Source organism: Streptopelia decaocto (assembly GCF_964273445.1).
Source record: "Streptopelia decaocto genome assembly, chromosome: 2".
NCBI lineage: Eukaryota > Metazoa > Chordata > Aves > Columbiformes > Columbidae > Streptopelia > Streptopelia decaocto.
In genome coordinates, this window is record NC_138655.1 from 123,362,030 (window position 1) to 123,386,402 (window position 24,373).

Below are 24,373 nucleotides of genomic sequence, written 5' to 3' on the forward strand. Positions count from 1 at the left end.
ACTGGACATAGTACTCCAGATGTGGCCTCACCAGGGCAGAGTAGAGGGGGAGGACAACCTCCCTCAACCTGCTGGTCACACTCTTGTTAATGCACCCCAGGTACCATTGGCCTTCTTGGCTACAAGAGCACATTGTTGACTCAGGGTCAACCTGTTTTTGACCAGAACTAACAAGTCCCTCCCTGCAGTGCTACTTTCCAGCAGATCCACCCCTAAACTGTACTGGTGCCTGGGGTTATTCCTCCCCAGGTGCAGGACCCTACACCTGCCCATGTTAAACTTCATAAGGTTCTTCTCTGCCCAGTCCTCCATCAGTCCTCTTCTGATACAACATCTCAAGATAAATTTGCTTAAGCCTAGGAGCATGGGTTTAATACTGCTCCAAAATCACCACTATTAGTAAGACTAACTTTGAACATTCATGATACCCACATGCCTGCCCAATTTTGTTTCAAATCCTGTTATGTTCTTGGCCCCAACATTTCCTGTGATAGTAAGTTCCATAGCCTAATTTTATGTATTGAAGACACATATAATACCTTCCTTTTATTACTCTTATATTTGTCACCTTTAATTTCAATAGAACGTATCTCTTGTTCTTCTGTTATGAGAAAATGAAAGCAGATGTTTCCAATTTATTTTATTCTTTCTGCACTAGTGTTCAGTGCAGCATGAAGCTAACAGTTAAATAAATGACTGAAGTATTTCATCCTGGCTATTTTCTTCTAGATAGAGTAAACTTGCCTGTCTACTAGGAGAAACAGAGTGAGATGAACAAGTAAAGGAAGTAAAGAAACTCAAACTTTATGAACTCGGAGCAAGAAGCTTGTGGGAGAACACGAGAAAACAAATACTACAAGTGTTAAAAAATGGTCTCCTATACAACACATACACACATATATTTGAAGAAAAAACCCTCTAACAAACAAACAAACCCTAACCAAATCAAATACTGCATGTATAGCTGAAGACACTAGTGAGATAATAAAAAAGCTAAAGAAAAAACATATCACGTAATGTCACCCAAACCTCTGATATCACACATATTCAGCATGCTATTTTAAACTTCCCTGTAGAAGCGGTTACACTCTTTGTAGAGGCATTAGATTTATAAAAGCAGTGGAAGTAGATTCCAGAGGGACTTCACTGGATTACAGAGTGATGACATTGGTGTTACAGTTTCAGTGGAAATCTTGCTTGATTTAGTTACTGCAGGACAGAAAAGGACAATTCAGAGAAACTACTGAGCTTTTCCATTACCTCAGCTGTAGGACTGATCCCTAAACACAAAGGCTACCTGTGGGGTGATCCCGTACCAGTGTGTTGTGTGGCTTACTGAACACAATTCCAACTTCCCTCACATTCCAGTGCCTGAGACCCTGATGCAGTTAGCTGCACACAAACCAGCATCAAATCATCCAAATAAAACAACAGAATACAGGAAAAAATGACTTCAAACATCTGGCAGTTTCTGTATGAAATCTTAGCCACCTGTCTAGTATGCATAGAGCAGGCTTGAAAGCCATTTCCATGACTTTGGCTGAACCTCTCTCCCAGGCTAGGATACTGAAAATCATGACAAGACAGTAATTCAGAAGGACAAATACAAAACTAACGATCTCAGGAGTCCAAGATCATAGTCCTTGTCCATGTTATGCTACTTAAATGAGGACTACAGTCTCTTCATTTTGAATAATCTGGTTGTTCTTATGTCTAAGGGAAACAAGACTACTGGAGGAAGAAATATGCTTACGTTGCAATGCTTCATTTTGCAGTATCATGAGATCCTTGATCTTTACACCAGCACCATTAATATACATTATTTTACACACGAAAGGCATCAGCTATATATGAACAGCTTTCAGAACTTGAACACAAATTTCTGGAGCAGAGAAAATCTTTTGGATTATTTTTTTTAAAGATATATTTTCAACAATGAAACTGTTTATGAAACAAATTAGATGTTCTTACATGGTTAAATTGTTCATTTTTCCAAGTCAAAGCTCTGCAAACACCAAGGGAAACCCACCAGTCTGCCACGATTAGCCAAGGGCACAAGAGCACAATTAGTTCTTGCTTGCTGACATAGAAGGATCAGATGGAAAAAGGAAACCCAGGTGGGTGAAATACAAAATGAGGTGTCCTAATCGAGTGTGATGACATTCAGATCAAGTTTTCTAAAAATGTCATACATCTGTTAACAAACTTGGGTGATAATGGTACAGTTATATCTAGTTCTGATCATATCCACGCTATTTCATATGTAAAATCTAAGTGCATATGTATGTGCATATAAACATACAGATGTGTATCCACATACACAATATCTGTATTCCTCCACAGGTGTGTTACCTCAGTCCAGTGGAAGCTGAAATGAACAGCTACTGCTACCATAATAACACTGTAGAAGTGCAGAAAGACCACCTAGGATGGATAAAAGAGAATGAGCCCACTTCAACTCCTTTGCTTAGATCCTTGTTCAGGTCACACACACAGCCTTCCGTAAGAGCAGATCCAGAATTATACTACCACTTTGTAGCAAATTATTTTTGCTACAAAATGATGACAAGAATATACAATACTGCAGCACTGATCCCACCTAACACCTTTCGCTCTCAGTCAGGACAAGAAATTTGGCCTTACCCTTTATAGCACTGGGATTAACTGTGGCAAGTCAGCGTTATCCTTGGAGTCTGTTTTGACTTTCCCATGTGTGCTTCTTCTGGGTGGTGCAATGTTCAGAGTTTAGGAAAAATATGTATTCTGTCAACTTCTGCAAGTCAAGTTAAACGCTGAAGAAAGGGAAAGTTGATTGCACAATCATTCTTTTCCATGCAGCTATTTTTGCAGATATGGGGGGATGGAACGAAGGGGAAAGTAAACAGAAAACAACCCTTTACTTTCTCAGACATAAAACTGAACTCTGGTAAGTGAATGCAAAAGGGGTGTTTGCACACACATGTATGCTCTAAACACCGCTGACAAAAAGCCGATCTGATGCAACACTGTTCCCTTAGAGCTGTTCTGCAGAGAATATCTAGCATTTTTTACATTTGTAAATTATTATTCATTACCTCATAATTTGCAAAATGAAACAGTGTGCAAAATACAAAACAAGCTAAAATCTACTTCATTTATTTCAAACTTGAAGTCTGGCAGCCGTATTATATTCTAATTCTTCTTGAGCAATTGACCTACTGCAAAACACATATTGAGAGGTGGTATTTAGAGCCTTCCTTACTGTACAGGATTTACCTTGAACTGCTGGCAAAATCCCTCCTGAGCATCTCTATAGTTAGCTTCTGTTCCTTTATCCAAGCCAAGCAGACCCCCAACAAATACATGTGCCTCCCCAGCACAGGCTACAGAAAGAAGGCAGCTCTGGCTCAGTGGCAACTGACTTCAGGGATCTTTCAGAATGGAGCAGAAAGCAGGATCTAAGCCATGCAAGCCCAATTAAAGCAGAAAAATAGCTTAAGCTAAGAGAAATCTATCTACCTATTAAAAACATCTTAGCAGCTGTGACCAGCGTGGATGAAAATTTGTGAGAGAAGCTGCCCAGTGGCTGTTGTGCTGGTTTTACACACTTTTCCCACTAGAGCCAAGAATGATCAAGAGACTCATCATCTCAACAAGTACTCTTACTGTAAACAGCTAGTGCTGAAAGTCAGACCCTTAACAAATAGATGGATTTAATAATTTTACTCCTGAGACATGCAGTTCTACTACATACCAGAAAAGGTACAGAAAGAATCAAAATATAGGCCAATTTAAGACCTTGTTTTCTTCAGTAAAGAGAAACTTGAATACATAAAATAAATCACCTTTCATAATCCTGTGAGGGTCCTAAGGATGTAGACAGGATCGATTCCCTGCAGGCATGCAAGTATTTAAAAAGAAAAAAAAAAGCAAAACAAAGAAAACCCAACAAACCACAAAACAACAAAACAAGCCCCAATTCAACAGACCTCCCCTTACCTAGATCAATATCTTACTGCACATGCATTTATTTTTTTCCTTTCTTTGTTTGCTGTATGTTCACTTGCTCTAAAATTGTTGAAGTTTCTTAAAATCACAGGACTGTTAACAGTCAAATCAATGCACAGAGAAGACAAAAAAGCCCAATCCTCCACTAAAAAAAACCCCAACCCAGCACAGCATGCCCTAGCATTTCTTATACTGTGGAACAGGATAATAAATATGAATAAGGAAGCAATAAGAATCTGTGCATAGCATTATTATTATTATTATTTTTAAACAAACAGTCTATATGTTTGCTTTTCATTAGCTCCCTGTGGTGGCAAAACTATAAACGTAAAAGTTAGAGACATAAAGGGAAAAAATGAAGTAGCCAATAGCAAAGATTTCAAATATACTTACACAACCACACTGTTTGTTTTACAGCTTCTTTACATAACAATAAAAATGTAATATACTGTGGGGTTTTGGCAATGTGTAGAGAGACAGCATCGAATGGCAATAACAGAGTAAGCACAAATGATCTCTTTGGAACAATTAAGCAATTTTAGAAGCACCGTTATGTCCAACAGCTAATGGGTCCAAAGAGACAGAAAGGTCAAAAGTATGAGTTTCTCCCTACTAACCAGAGATCACATATATGACCCTTGTGAAGAGAGAATAACTTCATGATCACATTATATAATCCCTACTAGAGAATAACCCTATATAATCCCCAGCACACTAAACAAAAATAAACAAAAAAGAGAGAGATCCTTCCTTCAGAAGCCAAAAGATGGTCTTTTCCATCCAGCTGCCTCAGCAGACTTAAAAAATGGAAGAAAAAAAAAGTGCTTACCCTCTTTTTGTATAATGATCTGAAAAAAAGAAAATCACTGGCTATATATTAACCAGTATGGTGCTCACTTAGTTCAGTAGAGTTTGGCACTTTTGAAGAAAGAATGGGTAAGCAATACATATTGTGCATTAAAATCCACAACTCTTTTAGTGACCTTAAACTCTAGGAATATGAACAGGGACATACAAAACCACTTCTTTCTGGATACAGTTCATTCACTGTCTTCAGCAAGGACTGAAATTTAGCACTTGACCTAGTGTGTCATTAAGGAAATGACACATTATGTTCCAGGAAAGCCAATCTAAGCAAACATCACAGTTCCATTACTATTTTAATATCTAGAAAAGAAGATCCTCCCTCTGAAAAGAAACCATTTGCTAAGACAGCAACTAGATGACTTTACAGATTTGTCATTTTATGTGTACATGACAGAAAGATTAGTAAAAATACTGATAAAAGAAGCTTGCGTTTGCCTAGTGTACAGCTGTCTGCTGTGTAAACACTCACACAGGCTCACCTACTGCACATGTCAAATGTCCTCATAACCCCAAGTGAAATTTAGATGCATCCTCTTGACTAGAAACCTTTCAAGATAATAAAATACACTTTTCTAATGACCAAAGAGTACAACATAAAGAAAGATGACCCATATCAACTCTCATGCTGCCTTGCATTCAGGATTATCACAACTGACCATTGAAGTACTTTAAAAACACTTTCCTGTTTCCCTTTTGTCAAGCTCCTCTGATTTGTAATCCAAATACTTAAGCAATTAAAAAAAATTAAGAAGTCTATATACACATTCAATAGTTTATAGTTGATCATTGATACTTCATTTGCAAGTAAATTAATGTGACAATAAAGGTTTTGCCTGTTTATTTTTTAATTCCTTGTAAGCATTTTCTTCCTGTCAATGGGAGAGCCTTGCCTCTTCAGGTCCCTGCAGGCACAGACTGCAGACACCATCAGTGGCAATGGCTCACTGCTGAAGGGTTGGTGCAGCCATCAGGAAAGAGAAGAGGCCAGAACGTGCTCAGCTCAGCAGGATAAGGAGGCAGAAGACATCAGCAGCACTCCTTACAAGCCTGAGATGGTTTGCAGAAAGAGGCTCAGCTCCGAGGCCAGAACAGGCACATTAGCTCTCTTTTGCAGAACTTAATGCCATACTGGTGACTTGGGACACATTGGACTGTAATGAAGAGTGAGCTGAGGAAAGAAGCACAGAGTGAGCTGAGAATCTGTGCAAGAGATCGGCCAGTTTACTAATGGAAAGGGATCTAGCAAAATGTGTTTTTTTCCTCCTTGTTGTTCCCTGCTTTTAAGGGTCATGTCTAACCTTGCCCCATTTTCCACTCTTTTCCTACTGTCATAGTTCGGCCACCCACTCTAGCTCCATTCTTTTTTCCCCCCATTCATTCTGAATTGATGAAGATCACTGCAAACAGAATAGGCTTTATCAGGTAACAGGCAAGTCTCCTTCCCAGATCCAGACCCCAATCTGCACTCCTTCCTTCTCTCTCTTTAAGCCCAGCTGTGAATCGCTAGCAGTTCCCATCCAGCTGTTCAGCCAGGCCTGAGAGGTCACAGCACATCCCCATGTACCCTCAGCCCTTTACTCTGCTGCTACTGCTTACAGCTGGACCCTGAAAGCTCATTGCATCCCCACTGCAAAGTGTTACTGTACAAAGGCTCTGCTGCCCAGTCCCTGTTCTTCAGCCTTTCCTGACAAAATCCAGCGCTAGCTAGCAAAAATGCCCTAAATAGCTAGTTCTGTGGTAACTAGCACTGCAGTGGAACATGTACTCGACCAAACTCAATGCTAAATTATTTGTCTGAACTTTACATCTCCCTCATAAATAAGACTCCACTACAAAGAGCAGAGCAAAAATCCGTGTAAAGCAATGTAGCAAGTACAGCACACAGTGTCTACGGGTTAGAAAAATTTGCATTTTTTGTATAAAAAACAATGTATAAGACATACCTGATACATTACAAAACCTCAAATGTAACATAATATTTACAGTCATTATTAGTTAAGTGCACACACTGAATACTAAGTACTTTAAATTGGAATGTCTCGGCACATGTAATAGCTCTGCAATTTAACTAATATTTCCCTAACAAATACTTACAGTCCTTCTAGTTATTGAGGTGGAAGGTGAAGTAGGAGCACAAAGACAGCAAAGAGATTAGCTGTTGGACACCTTTATTATTTCTCTGCCACTATCCAAGGAGAAAAAATACAAAAAAACCAACCAAACAAAAAAACTCACCAACAAACCAACAACCCAACACTAATACATCTCAAAGCACATTATCCTATTACATTGTGGTAGTAACACAAAGTAACAGCTGTGATAACCTTGATGCGCATAAAACCGGAAAATAACCAAGTCACATATTCGAGATAATACAATAGCTGCTGAATAAAACAACTCCCTTATTTACCTCAATCAGATAAGGAAAAAAAAAAGTGCTATGTCACAACATAAGCAGAACTTAATTTTGGGGGGAAGGGGGAATAAGGAGACATCTACAAGCCCAAGGACTAAACCTACTTTATTATTAAAAAACATTTAAACGTAGCTGGAAAATTACATATCACTTTGCAAATACAGACACAAATGAAAGAAGCCCTTTGCGCTGAAAATCTTACAGTCTAAATTCAGCAAGACAAATGCATGAAGGTTAACCCTTCACAAAAGCCAGGAGAAATGGCTGAGTGACAGGAAATGAGGGCTTGCTTTAGGCTGCAAAGCATAAAAACAAGAGGGGCAGGAACTGTTCCATAAAGGGCAGAAGTTGAACACTTTATGTGGCTAAAAGCAACATCAAGTGGAACAAGGAAACAGAAAAAGAGACTGAAGTTAGTGGACTAGAATGAGGGACGATAGGGCGGGGGAAGGAGTCATTCTGTGGGTACTCCATGTAGAATGTAAAAAGGTCATTTGGGGTCACCTAATTCAGTACCCTAATCCTGAAAGCAGCAAGAGCAGATGCTCCTCCGAACAGGTGACTGTGGTCACTGTCTGCAGTCCATCCCCCTTGCACTCCTACCACAGCCACTGGATTAGGGATGCTCAAATCCCTGACTTTCCTCTTTGTGTCTGTTTATGGACCTGCTGCCCATGAATTTGTTCAGCCCATTTATGAGTGTGCTGATTCTATCCACCTCCATGACCTCCTGCAGGAACAGCTTCCAGAACCCCACTGCCTACTGGGTACAACAACTTAATCTGTTCTAAAACGACCTCCTAACAAGTGTCAGTGTTTCTAGTATGAGAGAATTTACTGAGTAACAGTTCTTGTCATGTTTCTCCTCCAGTTGCTACAAAAGAAAGGTGTGCTCCTTTAGGAGATGCAGGTTCACAAGGCCTTCAACAAATTAAATTTGCAACTTCTTATCTTTAATACTAGTCTAATTTATTTGGATTGACTGAGTTTCAAGGGATTTTTTAACTCTCCTACCATTTTCTGCTTGCTTACTTGTTTCTCTCTCCCGTTCTGCTCCCTCCCTTTCTATCACTGCCCTTCTCTCCCTCTGATCCTTTCTTGCTATCGCTTCCCCAATTTCCTTCTCCTGCTCCTCACATCTTGCTCATGCACTTCTAAAGACACAGGTGGACAACCCATGGATCAAGAGCCACATGCAGCTCATGCAGCAGTTCAAGGAGGCCTACAAAAATACAGCTGGGCACCTGTAATATGTATTCTTCAAGGTATAGTAGGGTGTGCCTTCTTGATTTACAGAGCATTGTAAAGAGTGTAAGACTGTGTAAACATGTTGAATTTATTGCTGTATCAATGTTTCACCTCCCAGGTGGGGTTATGCCACAAGCAGCACAGCAAAAACTACTGTTGCAGCCTGCGTGCTTGCCTATTTTAAAAAGACATTCATGCCCATGAGGCTGGCCCATGGACGGCTCTCACCTTTCATTCAAGAGGAGAATGCCCAGCCACCCCGATGGGACATCTCCCTCTGCTGCCCCCTACATTCACCATTAATGCCTTGTACAGTCTTGCTGTCCATAGGAACGTAACATTCTTCTGCCTCAAGGGGTTTTATGTCCTTTTCCATTCCTCACCTGCAACTCATTCATTCTCGTAGTCTTACCATAGCCTGCAATCTGATTAACCTCGTAAGAAGAGTGAGGGGATGGAAAAAAAATGGAAAAATTCTATTCTAAATTAAGTATTAAAATCTCACTAGAAACTTCAGTCGTGGGATGCAACTAGAAAACAAGCAGCAGGGCAGCTGAAGGCCTTACATCAGTTACATCCGAAACTTAGATCTCCTAGGTCACTACTGTCACTACTATGTATCTTCTTGCCGAGTTTCCTAGATCACAAGGGTGCTGTTGAAGTTCAGTTTGAAGTAGGAAAAAAAATATATCCACAGCTAACACAATGGAGAACTCCAGTCAGATTCATAATATTTTGAGATTTTATCTGGCACAGCTATTTAAAGCCTTCAGTCTTTTCCCTCTCCCTGAAAGACCCCCAAATGAGTACGCCCAGCAGTGTGCCCAGGTGGCCAAGAAGGCCAACAGCATCCTGGCTTGTATCAGCAATAGTGTGGCCAGCAGGACTAGAGAAGCAATGGTGGTCTTGTTCTCATCCCTGGGGAGGCCCCACCTCAAATCCTTTGTTCAGTTTTGGGCCCCTGACAACAAGAAAGACATTGAGGTTCTGAAGCGAGTTCAGGGTGATGAAGCTGGTGAGGGGTCTGGAGCACAAGTCTGACGAGGGAACTGGGGCTGTTCAGTCTGGAGAAAAGGAGGCTGAGGGGAGACCTTATTGCTGTCTACAACTACCTGAAAGGAGGCTGTAGCATAGAGGGTGTTGGTCTCTTCTCCCACGTACCAAGTGAAAGGACAAGGGGAAATGGCCTCAAGTTGTGCTGGGAAGGTTTAGATTGGATATTAGGAAAAATTTATTCACAGAAAGGGTTGTCAGGCATTGGAACAGGCTGCCCAGGGAAGTGGTTGAATCACTGTCCCTGGGGATATTTAAAAGATGTGTAGATGTGGTGCTTCGGGATATGGTTTAGTGGAGGACTTGGCAATGTTAAGCTAATGGGTGGACTCTATGATCTTAAAGGTCTTTTCCAACCTAAACAATTCTATGATTCTATGATAACTGTAAGCTGGCACAAGTCCTTTCATCAGAAGCCAACGAACTACAAAATACAAAATTCCCAAATTGAGGATTACCTCATCAAAAACAAAACTAGATAATTCTTATTGATAAACTACTTATAAGGAAGTCAAGGAGGACACCAACTATAAATGCTTGTATGCATCACCTAATTTATCTCCTTTAAAAAGGTTACCAAGACATACAGGAAATAATATGCAAATATAGAATTACAACAATTGATTGATCAGAAACTTCTGATGAAATGACCTTTTGTGGTATACTACAGTATTGATATAATTGCTTTAAAACTATGTTACTACAACAGTGTGCATTTTAGCAGTCTCTCAAAACCACCTGCAACAGTTAAACACTACTTTAATTAAATATATTGCACTTTCTCCACCATTTACAGGCTACTTCTCAGGCAGTCTACACTTGTTCAGAATACAAAATAACACATTGAAACTTTCTAGAAGTTGTCCACTTGAAAATTTCAAACATGACAGTCATCACCTAAATCAGCACCTTAAAATTCCAGTGAAGATATTAAAGCTGCATGTAAAACCTTTGAGACAGTTATGCTGGCAGGCTGCCTTGTATAACAATAGCTACTGCGCTGAAGCTTTGCTGTTGTCTCCAAAAACTCTGACAAAGCTTTGTGTCCACACTAGAAGTATTTTTCTTCTTTTCATCAATTCATCTATCGTGAAAAGACACCTTTGACTACAGAATTTTTAGTGTTTGTGGGCCTTTTCCACTCCTGTGTGCAACTCTCTGTGGGATCCTAGGCATTGAAAGAAAGAAAACACCCCAAGACCCCTCTCCTGGTTTCTCCTTAACAGACACTGGAATTAGCTTCAATTGCAAAAAATTATTGCTCAGACAACCACAGCAGAAATAGCATTAAATATTAGCAGTCCACCTGCCTTGGGAAGCACCTCCCCTCTAGCCCACAGAATTTACTACTACCTTTACAATTCTCAGTGCCAGTTCAAGATTCTCTGGGTTTCCAGTGAGTCCAGCAGCTCCAGAGGGAAAGATGAGAAATTCAACTCCCTGATCTCTTAAATAATCATTTACAACAGTAGAAAGAAAGTGCAAAATCCATCTAACTAACATGCTGATTTGGTTTACACTCACTCTTGACTCTCAAAGTTGAAGCCCCTGGAGGAATCAAGCCCTGAATTCTGCACCAATTCACAGAAATACACAAGCAAATAAATTTAGCAGGACTCTACATCATTACTCATACAGCTTCTTTAATCCAATTACTTTGTATTTTATCTTAAACAAATGAATTGCCAAAATTGGCCTAGACCCAGTTCTCAAAACAGCTCAACTTCATCTCACCTGATCTGTATTTTCAGTCGAGAATCACAGAAGAGATTGGAAGGAGCATAAGGAATCAAACATCCCACCTGTCCTGAGCTGCAATCTGCATGGCCCACTCTCCTTTTCTCCCCCCGCTTCCCTCCCACGGAGTCCAGCTTAATAAAGAAAAGAATACTACATTTTAGAAGTTGCAGTTAAGCATATAGATGGGTGATATATTCTCCTGGTAATGTCAATTAGCCCCTCATACATAGAAAAATTGTATTAAATGCACCATAGTAACCATTATACTTCCCACAAATGCCTTGGAAGACCAATTGCATATTGCTGAAATCTGCAAATTGGCAAGAGAAACAAGAAAACCCCTCTGAATTCCAGAGGGTACTGTGTTTATTTTGACAGTTGTAGTTTATTTATAGTACCTGACAATACACGTTCTCTAGTTCATCTTGTAAAATGATGAAGTCAGTATTTAGACCTCCACTGTTAAGCCTCAGAGGGAAAAATAGGTATAAACTTATTTCATTCAAATAAATGTACAGATTGGCAAGATTCTACTATAATGACTAAATTACACCATTAATTTAACTTAGTTTAAAGCACTTTCTTTGGTGGAGAAAGCACAGCCCTTAACTTTGTATGTGGCATGCAAGTCTGCACAAATACGAAATAATCTCTTAACCCACTCACACAAAATGATATCTTATTTTTGTTTGGTATGTTAAATACTTTCAGAGAAGTGCTGTATGCAAGGTTGGTCTTTCGTGTGTGATTACGGAAGAGCACAGGCAGAGCCTGCAGAAGTTTTGCTACACACTGAAACTCATCAATAACCTTAAAAGTATAAATAACCTTCAAAGTATAAATACTTCAAATGTCATGCTTCCCATTTAAGTCCATAAAGTACCATATACATATCATGAATATTTCTTAAAACAAAATCAGACATGTAAATGGCTGCTACACACATATCCAATATAAAAATGTAGACAGAGCTGGAATACATGCTAAATTAAAGACCGCATAACCAAGAGGAAATATTACAATTTGTCAGATAAAAAATATACATAGCGTCATAAACACAGTTGCACAGTGCCCTCCAAGGGCAGCTAAGCTGAAAGTCAAATAATAAAATTAAGTGGTATACAAAAGTCTGCACAGAAGGGATTCCAATCCTCTTTGTTCTCAGCCATGATACAATTTCACAGCCGCTCTCAAGATCCATCGTTCTGATGTCTGGCATGTAAGAGCACAGAATGCAGTTCATCTGGGAGTTACTGAGCTGGGATGCACCAAACAAAATCTACCACAACATCAGCCAGCCCCTGCCACAGTCTCTGAACAGCCTGGCCATCAAAACGTTTCTGATTTTTAAAGGGAGCAAGGAAATAAAAACAGGAATATCTTCCGCAAAGTGAATTCCTGTAATATTAACTAATTAATCCACAGTAAAGAAGAAGCTCCTGGGCAGCTATTGTCTGAGTACATCAGGCAGAGGACTTGGCCTGCAGGAGCTGCTACCTACACGTACTTCAAATTCACCGAGTGTAAAAATGGTATTATTTTTAGTGTTTGCAAGCTCGACCATACACAGCTGCAGAGGATCTCTAAATTAGTTAATACACCATTTCAAAAGGAAGAGTTATTTCTCCAGGGATTATGTACCAAACAAAGGGGGAAGGGAATGCCGAACCGCTGGTAGCTTATATGACAAAATATATTTTTCAGCTACACACAGCACTAATTATGAAGGTCCTTCCTATCCAACAGCTGGAAACCTCTCACAGAAAACACTCTCACTTCAGAGAAACAACACAAGGGGAAACAAAACAAAATGAATAAAGTGATAAAACCACTTTTGCAAGCTGATAGTTGTCATTAAATATGATCTGCATTTTTTATTTCTACAAGGAAGTAAAAACGCAGCATTTGTGTCATCCTTGCCCTAATAATTTAAATGTTCATATATATATAAAAAGTCTTACTGAAGTTAGGATTTTTAGTTACAAAATCTAAGACCAGAAAGTTTATGCTAGAAGATGGCTATGTTCAGCAAGGACTATTCCAAGCATGAAAATAATAAAACTAACACTGATATTATAGTTTAAGAGTGACAGTCTTAGTCTTATCCTTAGATAATGCACTAGATTTAAAAGCAAAAGCACGTAAAGCATCATTGGAGTTGGAGGTATCAAGAAAATAAAGTTGCAAAAAATTACAAGCACCATAAAAACAAATGTAATCAAAACAAATGCCAGACTTTCATGGTATGTAGATTAAATACATTAATTATGAAAGTACTGAGTTCAAAACAGCCTTTGAGCCACACATTTTCTGCGAACTTCTCTCTAGCCAAAAAATCTTAATTCCACATTGCAAAGTTTTGAAAACTATGAACATTCCATACAGTATAGCAGAGAGCACATCTCCTCACCATCTCTACTGAGATATATATTTATTAAGTGCTGACAGTTAACTTTCACAAGACTCTTAGAGAAATCTGGTCCTTATTCTGTGAATTTACAAAAGCCAAACTGAAGGAGCCAGGAAACACAACTGTATTTTATTATTATTTAAATAAAGAATTTCTGATAGCATTTAACTCTGAAGGGATTGTAAGCCTTGCAGGCAAATGCCCTCTTCAGTAAAGATTTGCAAATTATCTTTGTTTAAATAACAGCTGGTCTTGTCTTAAATGAGCCATGTGGAGACAAACTTGTTTCAGTTTGGTCAAGAAATTAATTCTAGTTAACATTCATTTTGGTCCCTCTACACAGATGGGAAAAATAACATTAAACTACCATGCTTACATACAGTCAATATCAGACACCCAATAAAGCCCAGATTCAAAGCCCTGCTCGTAATGCAACCAGTGCAGACAGTTCCAGAAAAGCAGCTCAGCTGCAAGTTAGCCTGAAACAGAGGAGATTTACATTCATTGCTCTACTTTGCCACAGACTTCCTGCATGACCTTGGACGAGTCACTTGGTTTCTGTGTGCTGCAACTCCCCATCCCTAAAATGGGGAAAAACATTTCTTTCATAACCTCATGGCAATTAGCAGATTTACTATCAGGAGATGCGTAGATATGGAGGTCAAATAAATGACATAAAGAGAATAAACAGTACTTAAAGCTTTAATTAACTTCTGTGAAATCTTTGGAAACCTCATCACACTGACAGAAGCAAAGCTTTGGCACAGAACTCACAAGTGTTATCTACAAAGAAAGATCATGTCTGCCTACGTAGCAAGATGGAACCGTATTTTGACATCTGCAGACAATCACAGATGCAGATTTCCATGATCCAATGCAAAGACACGACCTACTTCTGTATCACCAACATATACAGAAGACCAAAAGTCTCTAGGTACCTTCTTTGAGTCCTAAAAGGAGTAAAAACTTTCTGATATAATGGGAAGTCCAATAAAAAAAATCATCAGTTATGCTCTTAAAATATTTAAAATACTTTAGGTCCAAACAATTATTCTCCAATTCATATTAACCACTAACCACTAACTTTTGAACTTGAAAGCCACATTTAACTTTCGTAACTCAGTATTAATATCAGAAGTCAAATCACCTTGAGGACAACAGAAAGTTAAAGACTTCTAGAGCAGCAGCCTATTGAAACCAATGAAGAGGGTAAGAACCATTCAGAAGTAGCCGAACACTACACATACACTACAGCAGGACTCTTGAGGACAGCATTGCCTCCATCAGGAATCCACAAATCTGCAAGATGTATTAAATATGTCTTTTTAGAAATTGTCTTCAAGTCAAAAAATCTATTTGATACAAACAAGCCAAACATCTACTGTGTTTCCATGCACATAACCTGCACCTCTGTAGAAGGAAAGTACTAACCTGTGTAAAAGCAAATTCGCAGCCTAGGGAAGGAAACATGAAGGGCAAAGGGGCTACAGGGGATGATGAAGGAGACAGAGACGAGCACAGGTAAGCATCTGGGGGACACAGACAAGCTGTGGAAAACCAGAAGCAAAGAAACTACTAAGGGGAGAGGAAGTTCTGGGATAAACTTCCCCTCATATTACCCATATATGTATAAAACCCACATAGCTGCTCAATCACAGGGTTTGGGGCTTAACAAACAAAAACAAACAAACAAACAAAAAAAAACAACAAAAGAAACAAAAAGCAAAACCCAACAAAACGGATGATCTGTGGGTTACACACATGAAAATACGGTCACTGCAAGCTGCAAAAATAAAAATGAAACTAATTTGTTTTTAAGCTATTTTGTTTGAAATATCAAATGGCTTTCATTATTTGTAATTGCATCTTATATGTGGTGTTTTATAAGAAGAAAAATAAAACAGTTCTTATTAAAAATCATTTACAACCTAAAGCTTTCTCTTTCAATATGCAGAGCTGCTCTGGGATGTGTTAAATATCGTGAACTCCCATTACTACAATAAGACTGGAAGAAGAACAGCACTTTGCAATGAGGCCAAAAATTAAAGCACAGCCAACAATTAAGTGCTATCAAACAGCAGGCACAGCACAGAACAGGGGAAAATACAAAGACGGTGGTGAGGGCTATAAGAGCGTCCAGTAGAAAAAAAGGAATATGACATTTCCAACATAACACAGGATACGGTTTCAGACGCACATTTTCAAATGTGACTTCTAAAGCTGACAGTAGAATAGGTAGTGCCTGATATCATATATAGCCCCCCAAATACGTATGTTTTGAGATTAGTCTTGCAGGAGAGAGTGAGATGCCTAAAAGTGAGATGCCTCCCACCCTCCCTTTCCTGCCAGTGACGCCTGAAAAAAGTCTGCAGCAGCACAAGGGCAACAGAGAGATGAGGGGCTGGAGGTCAGAGGAAAGGTGAGGATAACCAAAGTCATGAAGGCAGGAAATTGAAACTAAGTTCTGGAACTATGTATTTAATACTTCCCTCACAGCATGCTAATAATGTTCATATGAAGGAAAAAAAGAAAACAAAGTAGTTAAACTGTTAGCAGGCTTTCCCAGAGCAAATTTTGGCAACCTTAAACATCATGCAGCAAACAGAGTCTCTCACTTGCTTAATCTCCTCACACTCTTGAACTGACTATTTCTTTTTCCACAAGAGGTGAACTTCCCCCTTAACTGCAATAGCTGAAGCTCATTTCACTGCTGTGGCAATCAGCACCTGCCCACCCTTTTACAAACCAGCTGCTAGAGAAGCAGCAAACTCCCAGTGCCTGACTGTGCAAGTGGAACCTCGTTAGCCATCAGCAGAGCTGTTCTCCTTCACTCTCAGCACCATCTTTACTGAAGCAGGATGACTTCACCCAAATCTGAGCAATACCAAAACTCCTTCGGTCACACACACACTCCCCTCCATTCACGTTTTCCTTCCTATCAACACACTAAAAGACAGTAACAATTAACACCAGTTTCAGGTATTATTCGCAGGAGTTGCCAGCCTTCGCTGTCACTCATTTGAAGGTCAGAAGGAATGCAGAATACTTGTAATTGCATTATGGGCAAAAATTAATAATCACTACTTGTACTAAGTAATTTTTATCATGAGAAATATTTACAAAGGCCGAAAAAACCACAAACTTACTATGTGGGCCTTGAAGTGCATTACTCTCAGTCATCTATATAATTAAAAAAAAAAAATCACAACCATATTCTACATAGACACATTATCTGCTAGCTTGTGAATGATGGCAATAGAAACAAGGAAAAATTAGGGTTCTAATATTATTTACACAAATCTCTGCATGAAGCTTGTAATCTGACATACTCATATACTATCAGAACTTTTGGATAGATTTACAAAGCTCAGACTGCAGTCGCAGCACCTTGATCACCTAGACTCAGTTACCTACAGAGCAAGCCACAGTGCCTTTCTGAGCTGTGCTTCTGGGTTTCTTTCCCATGAAAATCAGGATATGGTGAGAAGAGGAGGGGAAAGCATGTGGACTTCATCCTGACACAGAGCCAGGATGCAGACAGGACAGACATCTCCAGACTGAGAGCTGGAAGGTTTTGTAATATTCAGGTAGTCATTACTGACACTAAAACAACGTTGTAATGGCTAAAGATTTCAGAGCTCATCAGTTATCTTCCAAACAGCACAAAAATCTTAATTATGATCCTTGGGACTGGTACTGAGAGAGCGGCTCTGGAGCTGTCAGGCTAACTCTTGTGGTAATACCTCTCTGCAGACTAACAGTGGCAAAAAGCTTCAATAAAAAGGTTCATGTTCATTTGTGGGTGACAACTCAATACTAAAAAGACCAACCTAAATAGACATAAACAGAATTTTCTCTGTTTTCTGCTATTACCAACATCGAAAGGCCTCAAACCTCAGCCACAGCAAGAAGATTGGAACAGAGTTGTGCTTTGGCAACTACAGCAAACACAGACCAGAACGAAAGCAACTTTCCTCTCCAATGAACAAGCACAACCAAAGATGTTACACCACTACTGTCTCCTCTTCAAATGCAAAGAGGCTCAGGCCACCAGGCAATGAACCAAATCAACCTGCTAGATGTTTCAAACAAACAATACAAGTTTCTAAAACATACTTAAAAACAAGCTGCTCTGTAAAGGGCAACAGAATATCCCTGCTTGTTATTTCCTGACCTAACCTGTGTGCTCCTGTAGGGCACCCACAGAGTGAGAAAACGCTTCTCTTCCACTGTAAGCCACTGTTCACAACAGAACTCTCTGAGCTAAAAAGCTCGTAGTATTTTACTATTCTCTGCTTCCTTGGCAGGACTCTTATTTATATAAGATTAGTGCAGTCAGGCATTAGATTTATAAACCAGAAAAAAAAAAGGAGAAAGTTTTCACACTCTTCTTTATAGGCCAGTTTTGGAAACATACACACAAAGCAATATAACAGATTGAAAAGCAATTGTTAACAACAACAAACAAACAAACCAAACCACAAAAAAAAAAAAAAAAGAAAAAAAAACAAACACAAAAAACCCAAACCAAAACAACCCCAAACATAAACAGAACCCCCATATCAAAACACATATAATCTCTGGAGTCCCCTCCACCTGAAAACTATTTAATGTCATCCAAGCATTCACAAAAGTACTGTCAACCACCTAAACAGTCATTCCTTCGCTCTATCCAGAGCCTCTGAGGACAGTTAGGACACACACAACCACACTTCAGCCCCTCACCTTCCCCGACCCTCCTCAGGGAAGGAATCAACACCAACCTGCAGTTGGGAGGTGGATCTAAGGTGATGTCAGCCAATTCCTTCTGAATCCTGTGGCAATAAAAGCAAGAAGGAACAAAGGTAAGTCACTGTGTGGGACAGCAGTTAACACATACGCCTTACAGACATACTGTCACTGCGAGTTTGCAATGCTATGTAAGAGAGGCACTCTCAGCTGCAGCCTCCCACCCATCCAAATGCACAAAGCAGGACAGACACCCTGTTATAGAGATGGACAGAAAAGCAGACAGGCACCACAGGCTGAACCCAGACAGGCACAGACTTGTATGCTCTCATAAAGATGCCAACCACACAGGGCAGTGGAAAAGACTGTCTGCTTTACTCTGCCAACCAGCCTGTAAATGAGGGAAAACCTCTGCAAATGTGATGGACCAGGTGCTAGGAGGAAACGGCAGCCTGAAAAGGAATTCTGTCTTGCTGGATCGAGAGAAATAGTCATTGCCAAATTAGCTCCCCCTCACCTCCCTCCTAGCTTCCCATCACTATCCTGAGAGAAAAGACCAGCCCCAGGGGAGTGAATAACTGCGCCATTCCCAAGGACACTTAAAGGAAAGTGAATATCTATTTCCAATGCTCCTGCACATTCCTGCCACCTTCAATTCTCCCCTCTTCTCTCCCCCAAGAGCCACACAACATCCCCACGTCCCCTCCCTCAGGACTCCAGATGCTCCCTTCTCTTCACCACGTTCAGACAACACCCTGTCCTCCCTGCCCAAACTATTCTGGGCTCATGCTGCTTTGCCACAAAACGCCCAACCAGCTATCATCTCCTTCCCTGGAGTCCCATTACTGTCACTCAGGCTTCCCCTTCAGATTTCCCCACCCAGCACTCAGTCTGCCTCTCATCTCCTCTAAACTCAGCCAGCATCTTCTGCCTCTCTTCCACTTGTCATAGACGAGAACCACAGCCTTTTCATATTAGGCAGTTTACAATCTTCTTTTTAAAATAGTTAAGGGCACGACATGTAAACACCACTTGCCACTATCCATGTCAGTTTGCCATGGAAACCTGATGAGTGGAGATCTGGAATAACCAAACTGCCTAAATGCTACAAAGCCACAGAGAACTCAGTTGCAATGACAGGGCATTTGCATAAAACCCCAGTCACTTTTGACACCTACAAATACAACCCCCCTGTGATGCTTGGCAAAGCTTCTTCAGTGAGATGGTTTATTATTCTTACTGAACTACTGCAAGTTTGCTTGAAAACTTCCATTTGTCAGCTTAGCTCCCTGGAGCAGGATGGTACTGAATTCAGGTGAAACACAGAATAAACAAGGAAGAGTAACTTTTATTTTTTTTAACTGAGTGGCTCCAAGAGTCTGTCTGGGTGAAGAAAAGTGACTGACGTAGCTGTCATGGAATTACTATTCTGTGCAGGCATCTCTCCTGCATGTAGCCATTATTCTGGAATAAAAATTATTTCAGTCTCAAAAAAACTCCAACAACCCACTCTGGGCTGTGAGCAAAAACTATTTAGGAGTAGAATGTCCACAAGTGGACATGCTGTGGATTATTTATTCTAGTCAACACCCAGCCATTTACAGAAAATTCAATATAAGTGATGAGCAGACAGAAAAACAGTAACATATTTGGTGGGAAAGACCTGGGGCTATATTACACTGCTTGCACTGGAGTGTACTCTCCCAGTGCAAGCAAATTCAAAACTCTTAATAAACATTAACTAATCACCAAAGCAGTCCTGGAAAGAATAAAGCCACTCTAGATCCATCCCAGCCTACAGAGAGGGAAACTGACACTGAAATGCAATGCCCTACCCAGGCCATTCAGCTTCCAGTAGCAGAGAAGGAATTAAGGTCCTACATGCCAAACCTACACATTCCCTATAACTGATGCTAATAAGGAAAAGGAAAAGACAGCAGAAATACTTGAGGGCAGAGCAGCAGCCCAGAGGAAAAAAAGGCAGGAAAGTATTCGGATGGAACAGAGGATGAAGCAGGAAGAGAGAGCAGAGAGCACTGAAATTGGGCAGAGGCTGCACAGAGACGCTGAAAAAAGTGAGACAATGGTAGCTTTGTGTGGAAAGGTTGAGTGTAAGGGCTAGAGATGAGGAACAGGAGCAAGAGGGGAACAGCAGAGAACAGAACAAAATAACATGCAGAAAGAGAGAAGATGCAGCGAATCAGTAAGAAAACTGACTGCAGCCTCACCTCTTGGCACTGGTAGATAGCAGCTTAGAGTTTTTACTCATGCTGACTTTGCTTTCCTTCTTCTTAGGCGTGCTTGTCTCTTTCTCTGTCTGTTGGTTGGAGGATGAAGATGAGGAGGAGCTGGTGCTGGCCCTCGAATCGTCATCCGACATAGCGACCCCCCCACCACACACCCCAACCTGGAGAGGAGACACCATGGGGTGTGGGGAACAAACAGTGAACACAAACACACAGAGAAAGGCTGCTGATGATCTCACTCTGTGTTTGGGTCATGCTCCTTTTAAAGGGTCCTCGTGTCTCTCTCTTAAGGCCCTACAGTTGAACCAGGAGCAGCAGCAGCCTCCCCTGCACTAGTAACACCGAGAAGCTGAGGAAAAGAGACTTTCAAAGCTTCCTCTCAGAAAGCAAGTGTGAAACGAGAGGAGAAGAAGAGACTGGAATGAGGACGGCTGCGAGGATCAGGGAAGCTCAAAGCAATTCCTTCTAATCTCCCCCAAACTGCACACACACAAGAGCCATCACCACCCACGACTATCCAGCCTAGGGGTGTAGGAGATAAAAATGGAACAGCTCCGGTCCCTCGGGTTCCCGGGAGGCACGTGGGGGAGGTGGGAAGGGATGGGGCTGGGGGGGGGGGTACCATCACTAGCGCTAAAATGGAAATGGGGCATCCCCAGCAACAGGGGGGAGACCCCGAAGGAGCTGGGGAAACCCCTGCAAGCTGGATCACCCTTGCCTGCTGGATGGGCTGTTGGGCACAGTGGGGGCAAGAGGGGGGGAAATTGCAGGGGAACAGCTGAGCAGGGAGTGGGGCGCATGGAGAGGACCCACTGAGGCCCACTGCACCCAGGGTGATGCCAGCAAAGGGGGAAGGGACAAGAGGGTCTGTGCTGAGGAGGTGGGGATTGGAAAAGAAGGGCCAGGGCCTACGAGGGGCGAGAGTGGAGGGCCTGGGGAGGCCGGGGCAGCGAGGGGGGGCAGCAGGGTGCTGGGGGGAGGCAACCCAGCTTCGTGCGGGCACCTCGGGGACACAGGGGAGGAGGGCAAACACGGTGGGCTACCGAGGGCACGTCCGCACCCCAGAGGGGCGAGAAGCCGTCGGGAGGGATGTGGGGCTGGTAGGGCGCCCCGGGAGAGTTCGGGTGGGAGCGAGGGGAGCAGCCGCAGGCCCGGGGCGAGCGGCGAAGGGGCAGCAGCGGGCCGGGGGGCCGGCAACACGGCCGCCTCCCTCCCAGCGCCACCGGCCCCCGGGGGAGCTCCCCTGTCCCCGTCGGGCCGCCCCCGCTGCCACCCCTCCGCCTGGCGAGAGCCGGGGGCAGGGGGACCCGGCCGAGCTCCCCCGGCCGCGGGCCCACAGGGCCGGGCGGCGAGGGGCCGGGGGGACAGCGGTACCTGACAGCCCCGGGCGCGATCCCCCCTGCCCCGCCGGCTCCACCGCCTCTCGCCCCATCGCCGGGCCGCGGCCGAGACCTGCCCCTCGCCCTTGCCCCCGGGGCCGGCGGGGAGGGCGGCGGGGGGTGCCCCGTCCCCCTACCTCTCCCTTTGTGTCTGGCTGCTCCTCCTCGGTGCGGCTGGGCCTGGCCACTCGTGTCTCTCTCGCTGGGAGAGAAGCGGAAGTGCTGCAACAGCAACTATTAAACAGGCAATGGCTTCCCTGGCTGCCTCCCCCACCGCCGAGCGGGGCTGGGGGGCGGCGGGGCCGGGTCGCCACACGCGTGGAGCGGGGCCCGGGGAGGCGCGGGGGGGGGCAGGCAGGCGGAGGAGCCTCCGCTCCGGGGCTGGAGGGGGGATCCCGGCAGCCACAGTCCCCCCGTCCTGGGTCGTTCCCCCCCTCCGGCGGGTGCTGGGGAAGGAAGAAAGGGGCGCTCGGGCGGGGGGACCTGAGTTTTTAATGGAGACCCTCTGGAAAGTAACCTGCAGCGGTACCAAGGGGGGGAGGGATAAACACCCTCCCTGGCTGCGCTTCTGCTTCCGTGCGAGAGCCCTACAGGGACGCGGTCGAGGCAGGTGGCTGGGAGAGGGGGAAAGCTCCCGGGACTGCTTTTTTTTGGGTTTCTTGGTTTTTTTTTTTTTTGAAGGCTGAGAGGGGGTTGTTATGTTTGGCGGGGTCGCTGTTTGCTTTTCTCCTATTCTTACAACTGTTTCAACCCCAAAGCTGCTCCCGTGCCTCACCTGCTTTGTCCCTCCGGCAGCAGTAAGCAACTTCTCACCTGTCTCAGTTGGAAAGCAATAAGAAAAAAAAAGAAAATAGCCCAGCCCAAACCCCCCACCGCAAGCAAGCCAAAAGGGATCCCCCGGCAGCTTTCCCGTCTCTCACCTGTTTCAGCCCTGAAGCAGCAGCTGTGTCTTCCCTTCCCTCCCCCGGCTCAGCCCTGAACCAGCAGCAGGAGCAGCCACTTCCCACTCGCCCTCGCACGGAGTTCAGGATTCCATTGTCCCCCACACTGCACTTGGTGACATCACTGACACACAAAGAAGGGGCACTTCGTGATGTCATCAACGCATGCTGGGAGAGAAAACAAAATCCTGGGCTCGGGGCTTGGCAGCGACAGCACAAGTCCGTTCTCTCTCCCTGCCGCCCTCTCCTCCCCTCCCCCCTTCAATTTTCCGAAGGTAAAAGTATTAGGGATTTTTTTTCTCCTTTTTTTTTTTTTTTTTCCTTTCCCCCAAGTCCCCTGATGCAGAGCCCATCTGTAGGAAAGGCGCAGCGGCGTTCAGCCGCCTGGGCTGCTAGCGTGTTGTATTTCTGAGGGGTTTTACTCTTCTCGAAATCTTTGCTGTCGGTCTCTCTCTCGCTGTCCACCCAACGAAGAAACGTGGTTTGGTTGGAGCGACCCGCCAACCCCAGCCCACGCGTGGGCGCAGAGAGCAGCCCGCCTTCCCCACGGGCCGCCCCGGTGGGCTGCCGCAGCTCTTCCCGGAGGTGTCGCACCCACTCGTGAAGGGACATTAGGGACCAGCATTCCCACCGACCTCACCCGGGGCAAATTTGGCTCGGTGCCGCCGGTTTCCACAGCCTATCGTGGGATCGCGTATCGAATTACTTGGTACCTCCAGTGGCCGAAAATACAATGACTGTCACCACCGTGCATCATGATAATGAACGGGAGTTTGCATTTTCATCCTTCCTCCCGCGGGAAGACCTCGAGGTGACCCGCAGGCACGCTCGGCTGCTACCTCGACAGAGCGCTGTTGCGACATGACGCCTTGGGAGTGCCGGGGGTCCCATTACGAAGCTGAGCCCGCCGGAGCGGCGGGGGACGGAGGGGGGATACGGCCCAGCGCCCCGGCGGGACATCCTGGGGCTGGACATCTCCGCTTCGTAGCGACTGGAGGCGCGGGTGGAGGTTGGGGGGTGGGCAGCCGAGGCTGGCTCCTCCTGAAGACCGTGCTTCCCGCCGGGTTTTGGGCGCCCTGAGGGGCTCAGCTGTCGGAGGGCCCGGGTCCAGCCGGGGGAAGCGTTGCCGAGCCTCCAGGGAGCTTTGCCTGAGTTCTGCCTTCGGGCTCCTGTGGGACCTGGCTCTCTGCCCAGCGGTGAGGCAGGTGGTGTGAAGCTGGCTCTCAGCAGAACCTCTCTTGGAGGACCCTGTCCCTTAGCATGGGTGCAGACTTGAGTGAGGACAAAAACCTGAAGGCTGGGTCAAGTAATGGGGACACCTGGGACATGAAGAAAACAGGTGTTTGGGACAGAGGATG

General features: G+C 43.5%; 1 protein-coding gene across 4 annotated transcripts in view; it reads right to left on the bottom strand.

The window, feature by feature from the left end:
• UBE2E1 (ubiquitin conjugating enzyme E2 E1) overlaps window positions 1-23,189 on the bottom strand; it is a 46,228-nt gene extending 23,039 nt beyond the window's left edge. Inside the window, exons 1-5 of one of the 4 annotated variants that reach the window (XM_082045977.1) lie at window positions 22,995-23,189; window positions 22,850-22,887; window positions 22,212-22,308; window positions 20,678-20,766; window positions 18,485-18,535 (exon numbers count right to left, since the gene is read on the bottom strand). In XM_082045977.1, coding sequence (XP_081902103.1) covers window positions 18,485-18,535; window positions 20,678-20,766; window positions 22,212-22,308; window positions 22,850-22,887; window positions 22,995-23,174 — 455 coding nt within the window. In that variant the 5' untranslated portion in view covers window positions 23,175-23,189. Of the gene's footprint in view, window positions 1-18,484; window positions 18,536-20,677; window positions 20,857-22,211; window positions 22,309-22,849; window positions 22,888-22,994 lie in introns of those variants that run through there. The other 3 variants (XM_082045979.1, XM_082045978.1, XM_082045976.1) reach the window with 3 other exon arrangements.
• Between the last annotated feature and the right edge of the window lie 1,184 nt (window positions 23,190-24,373).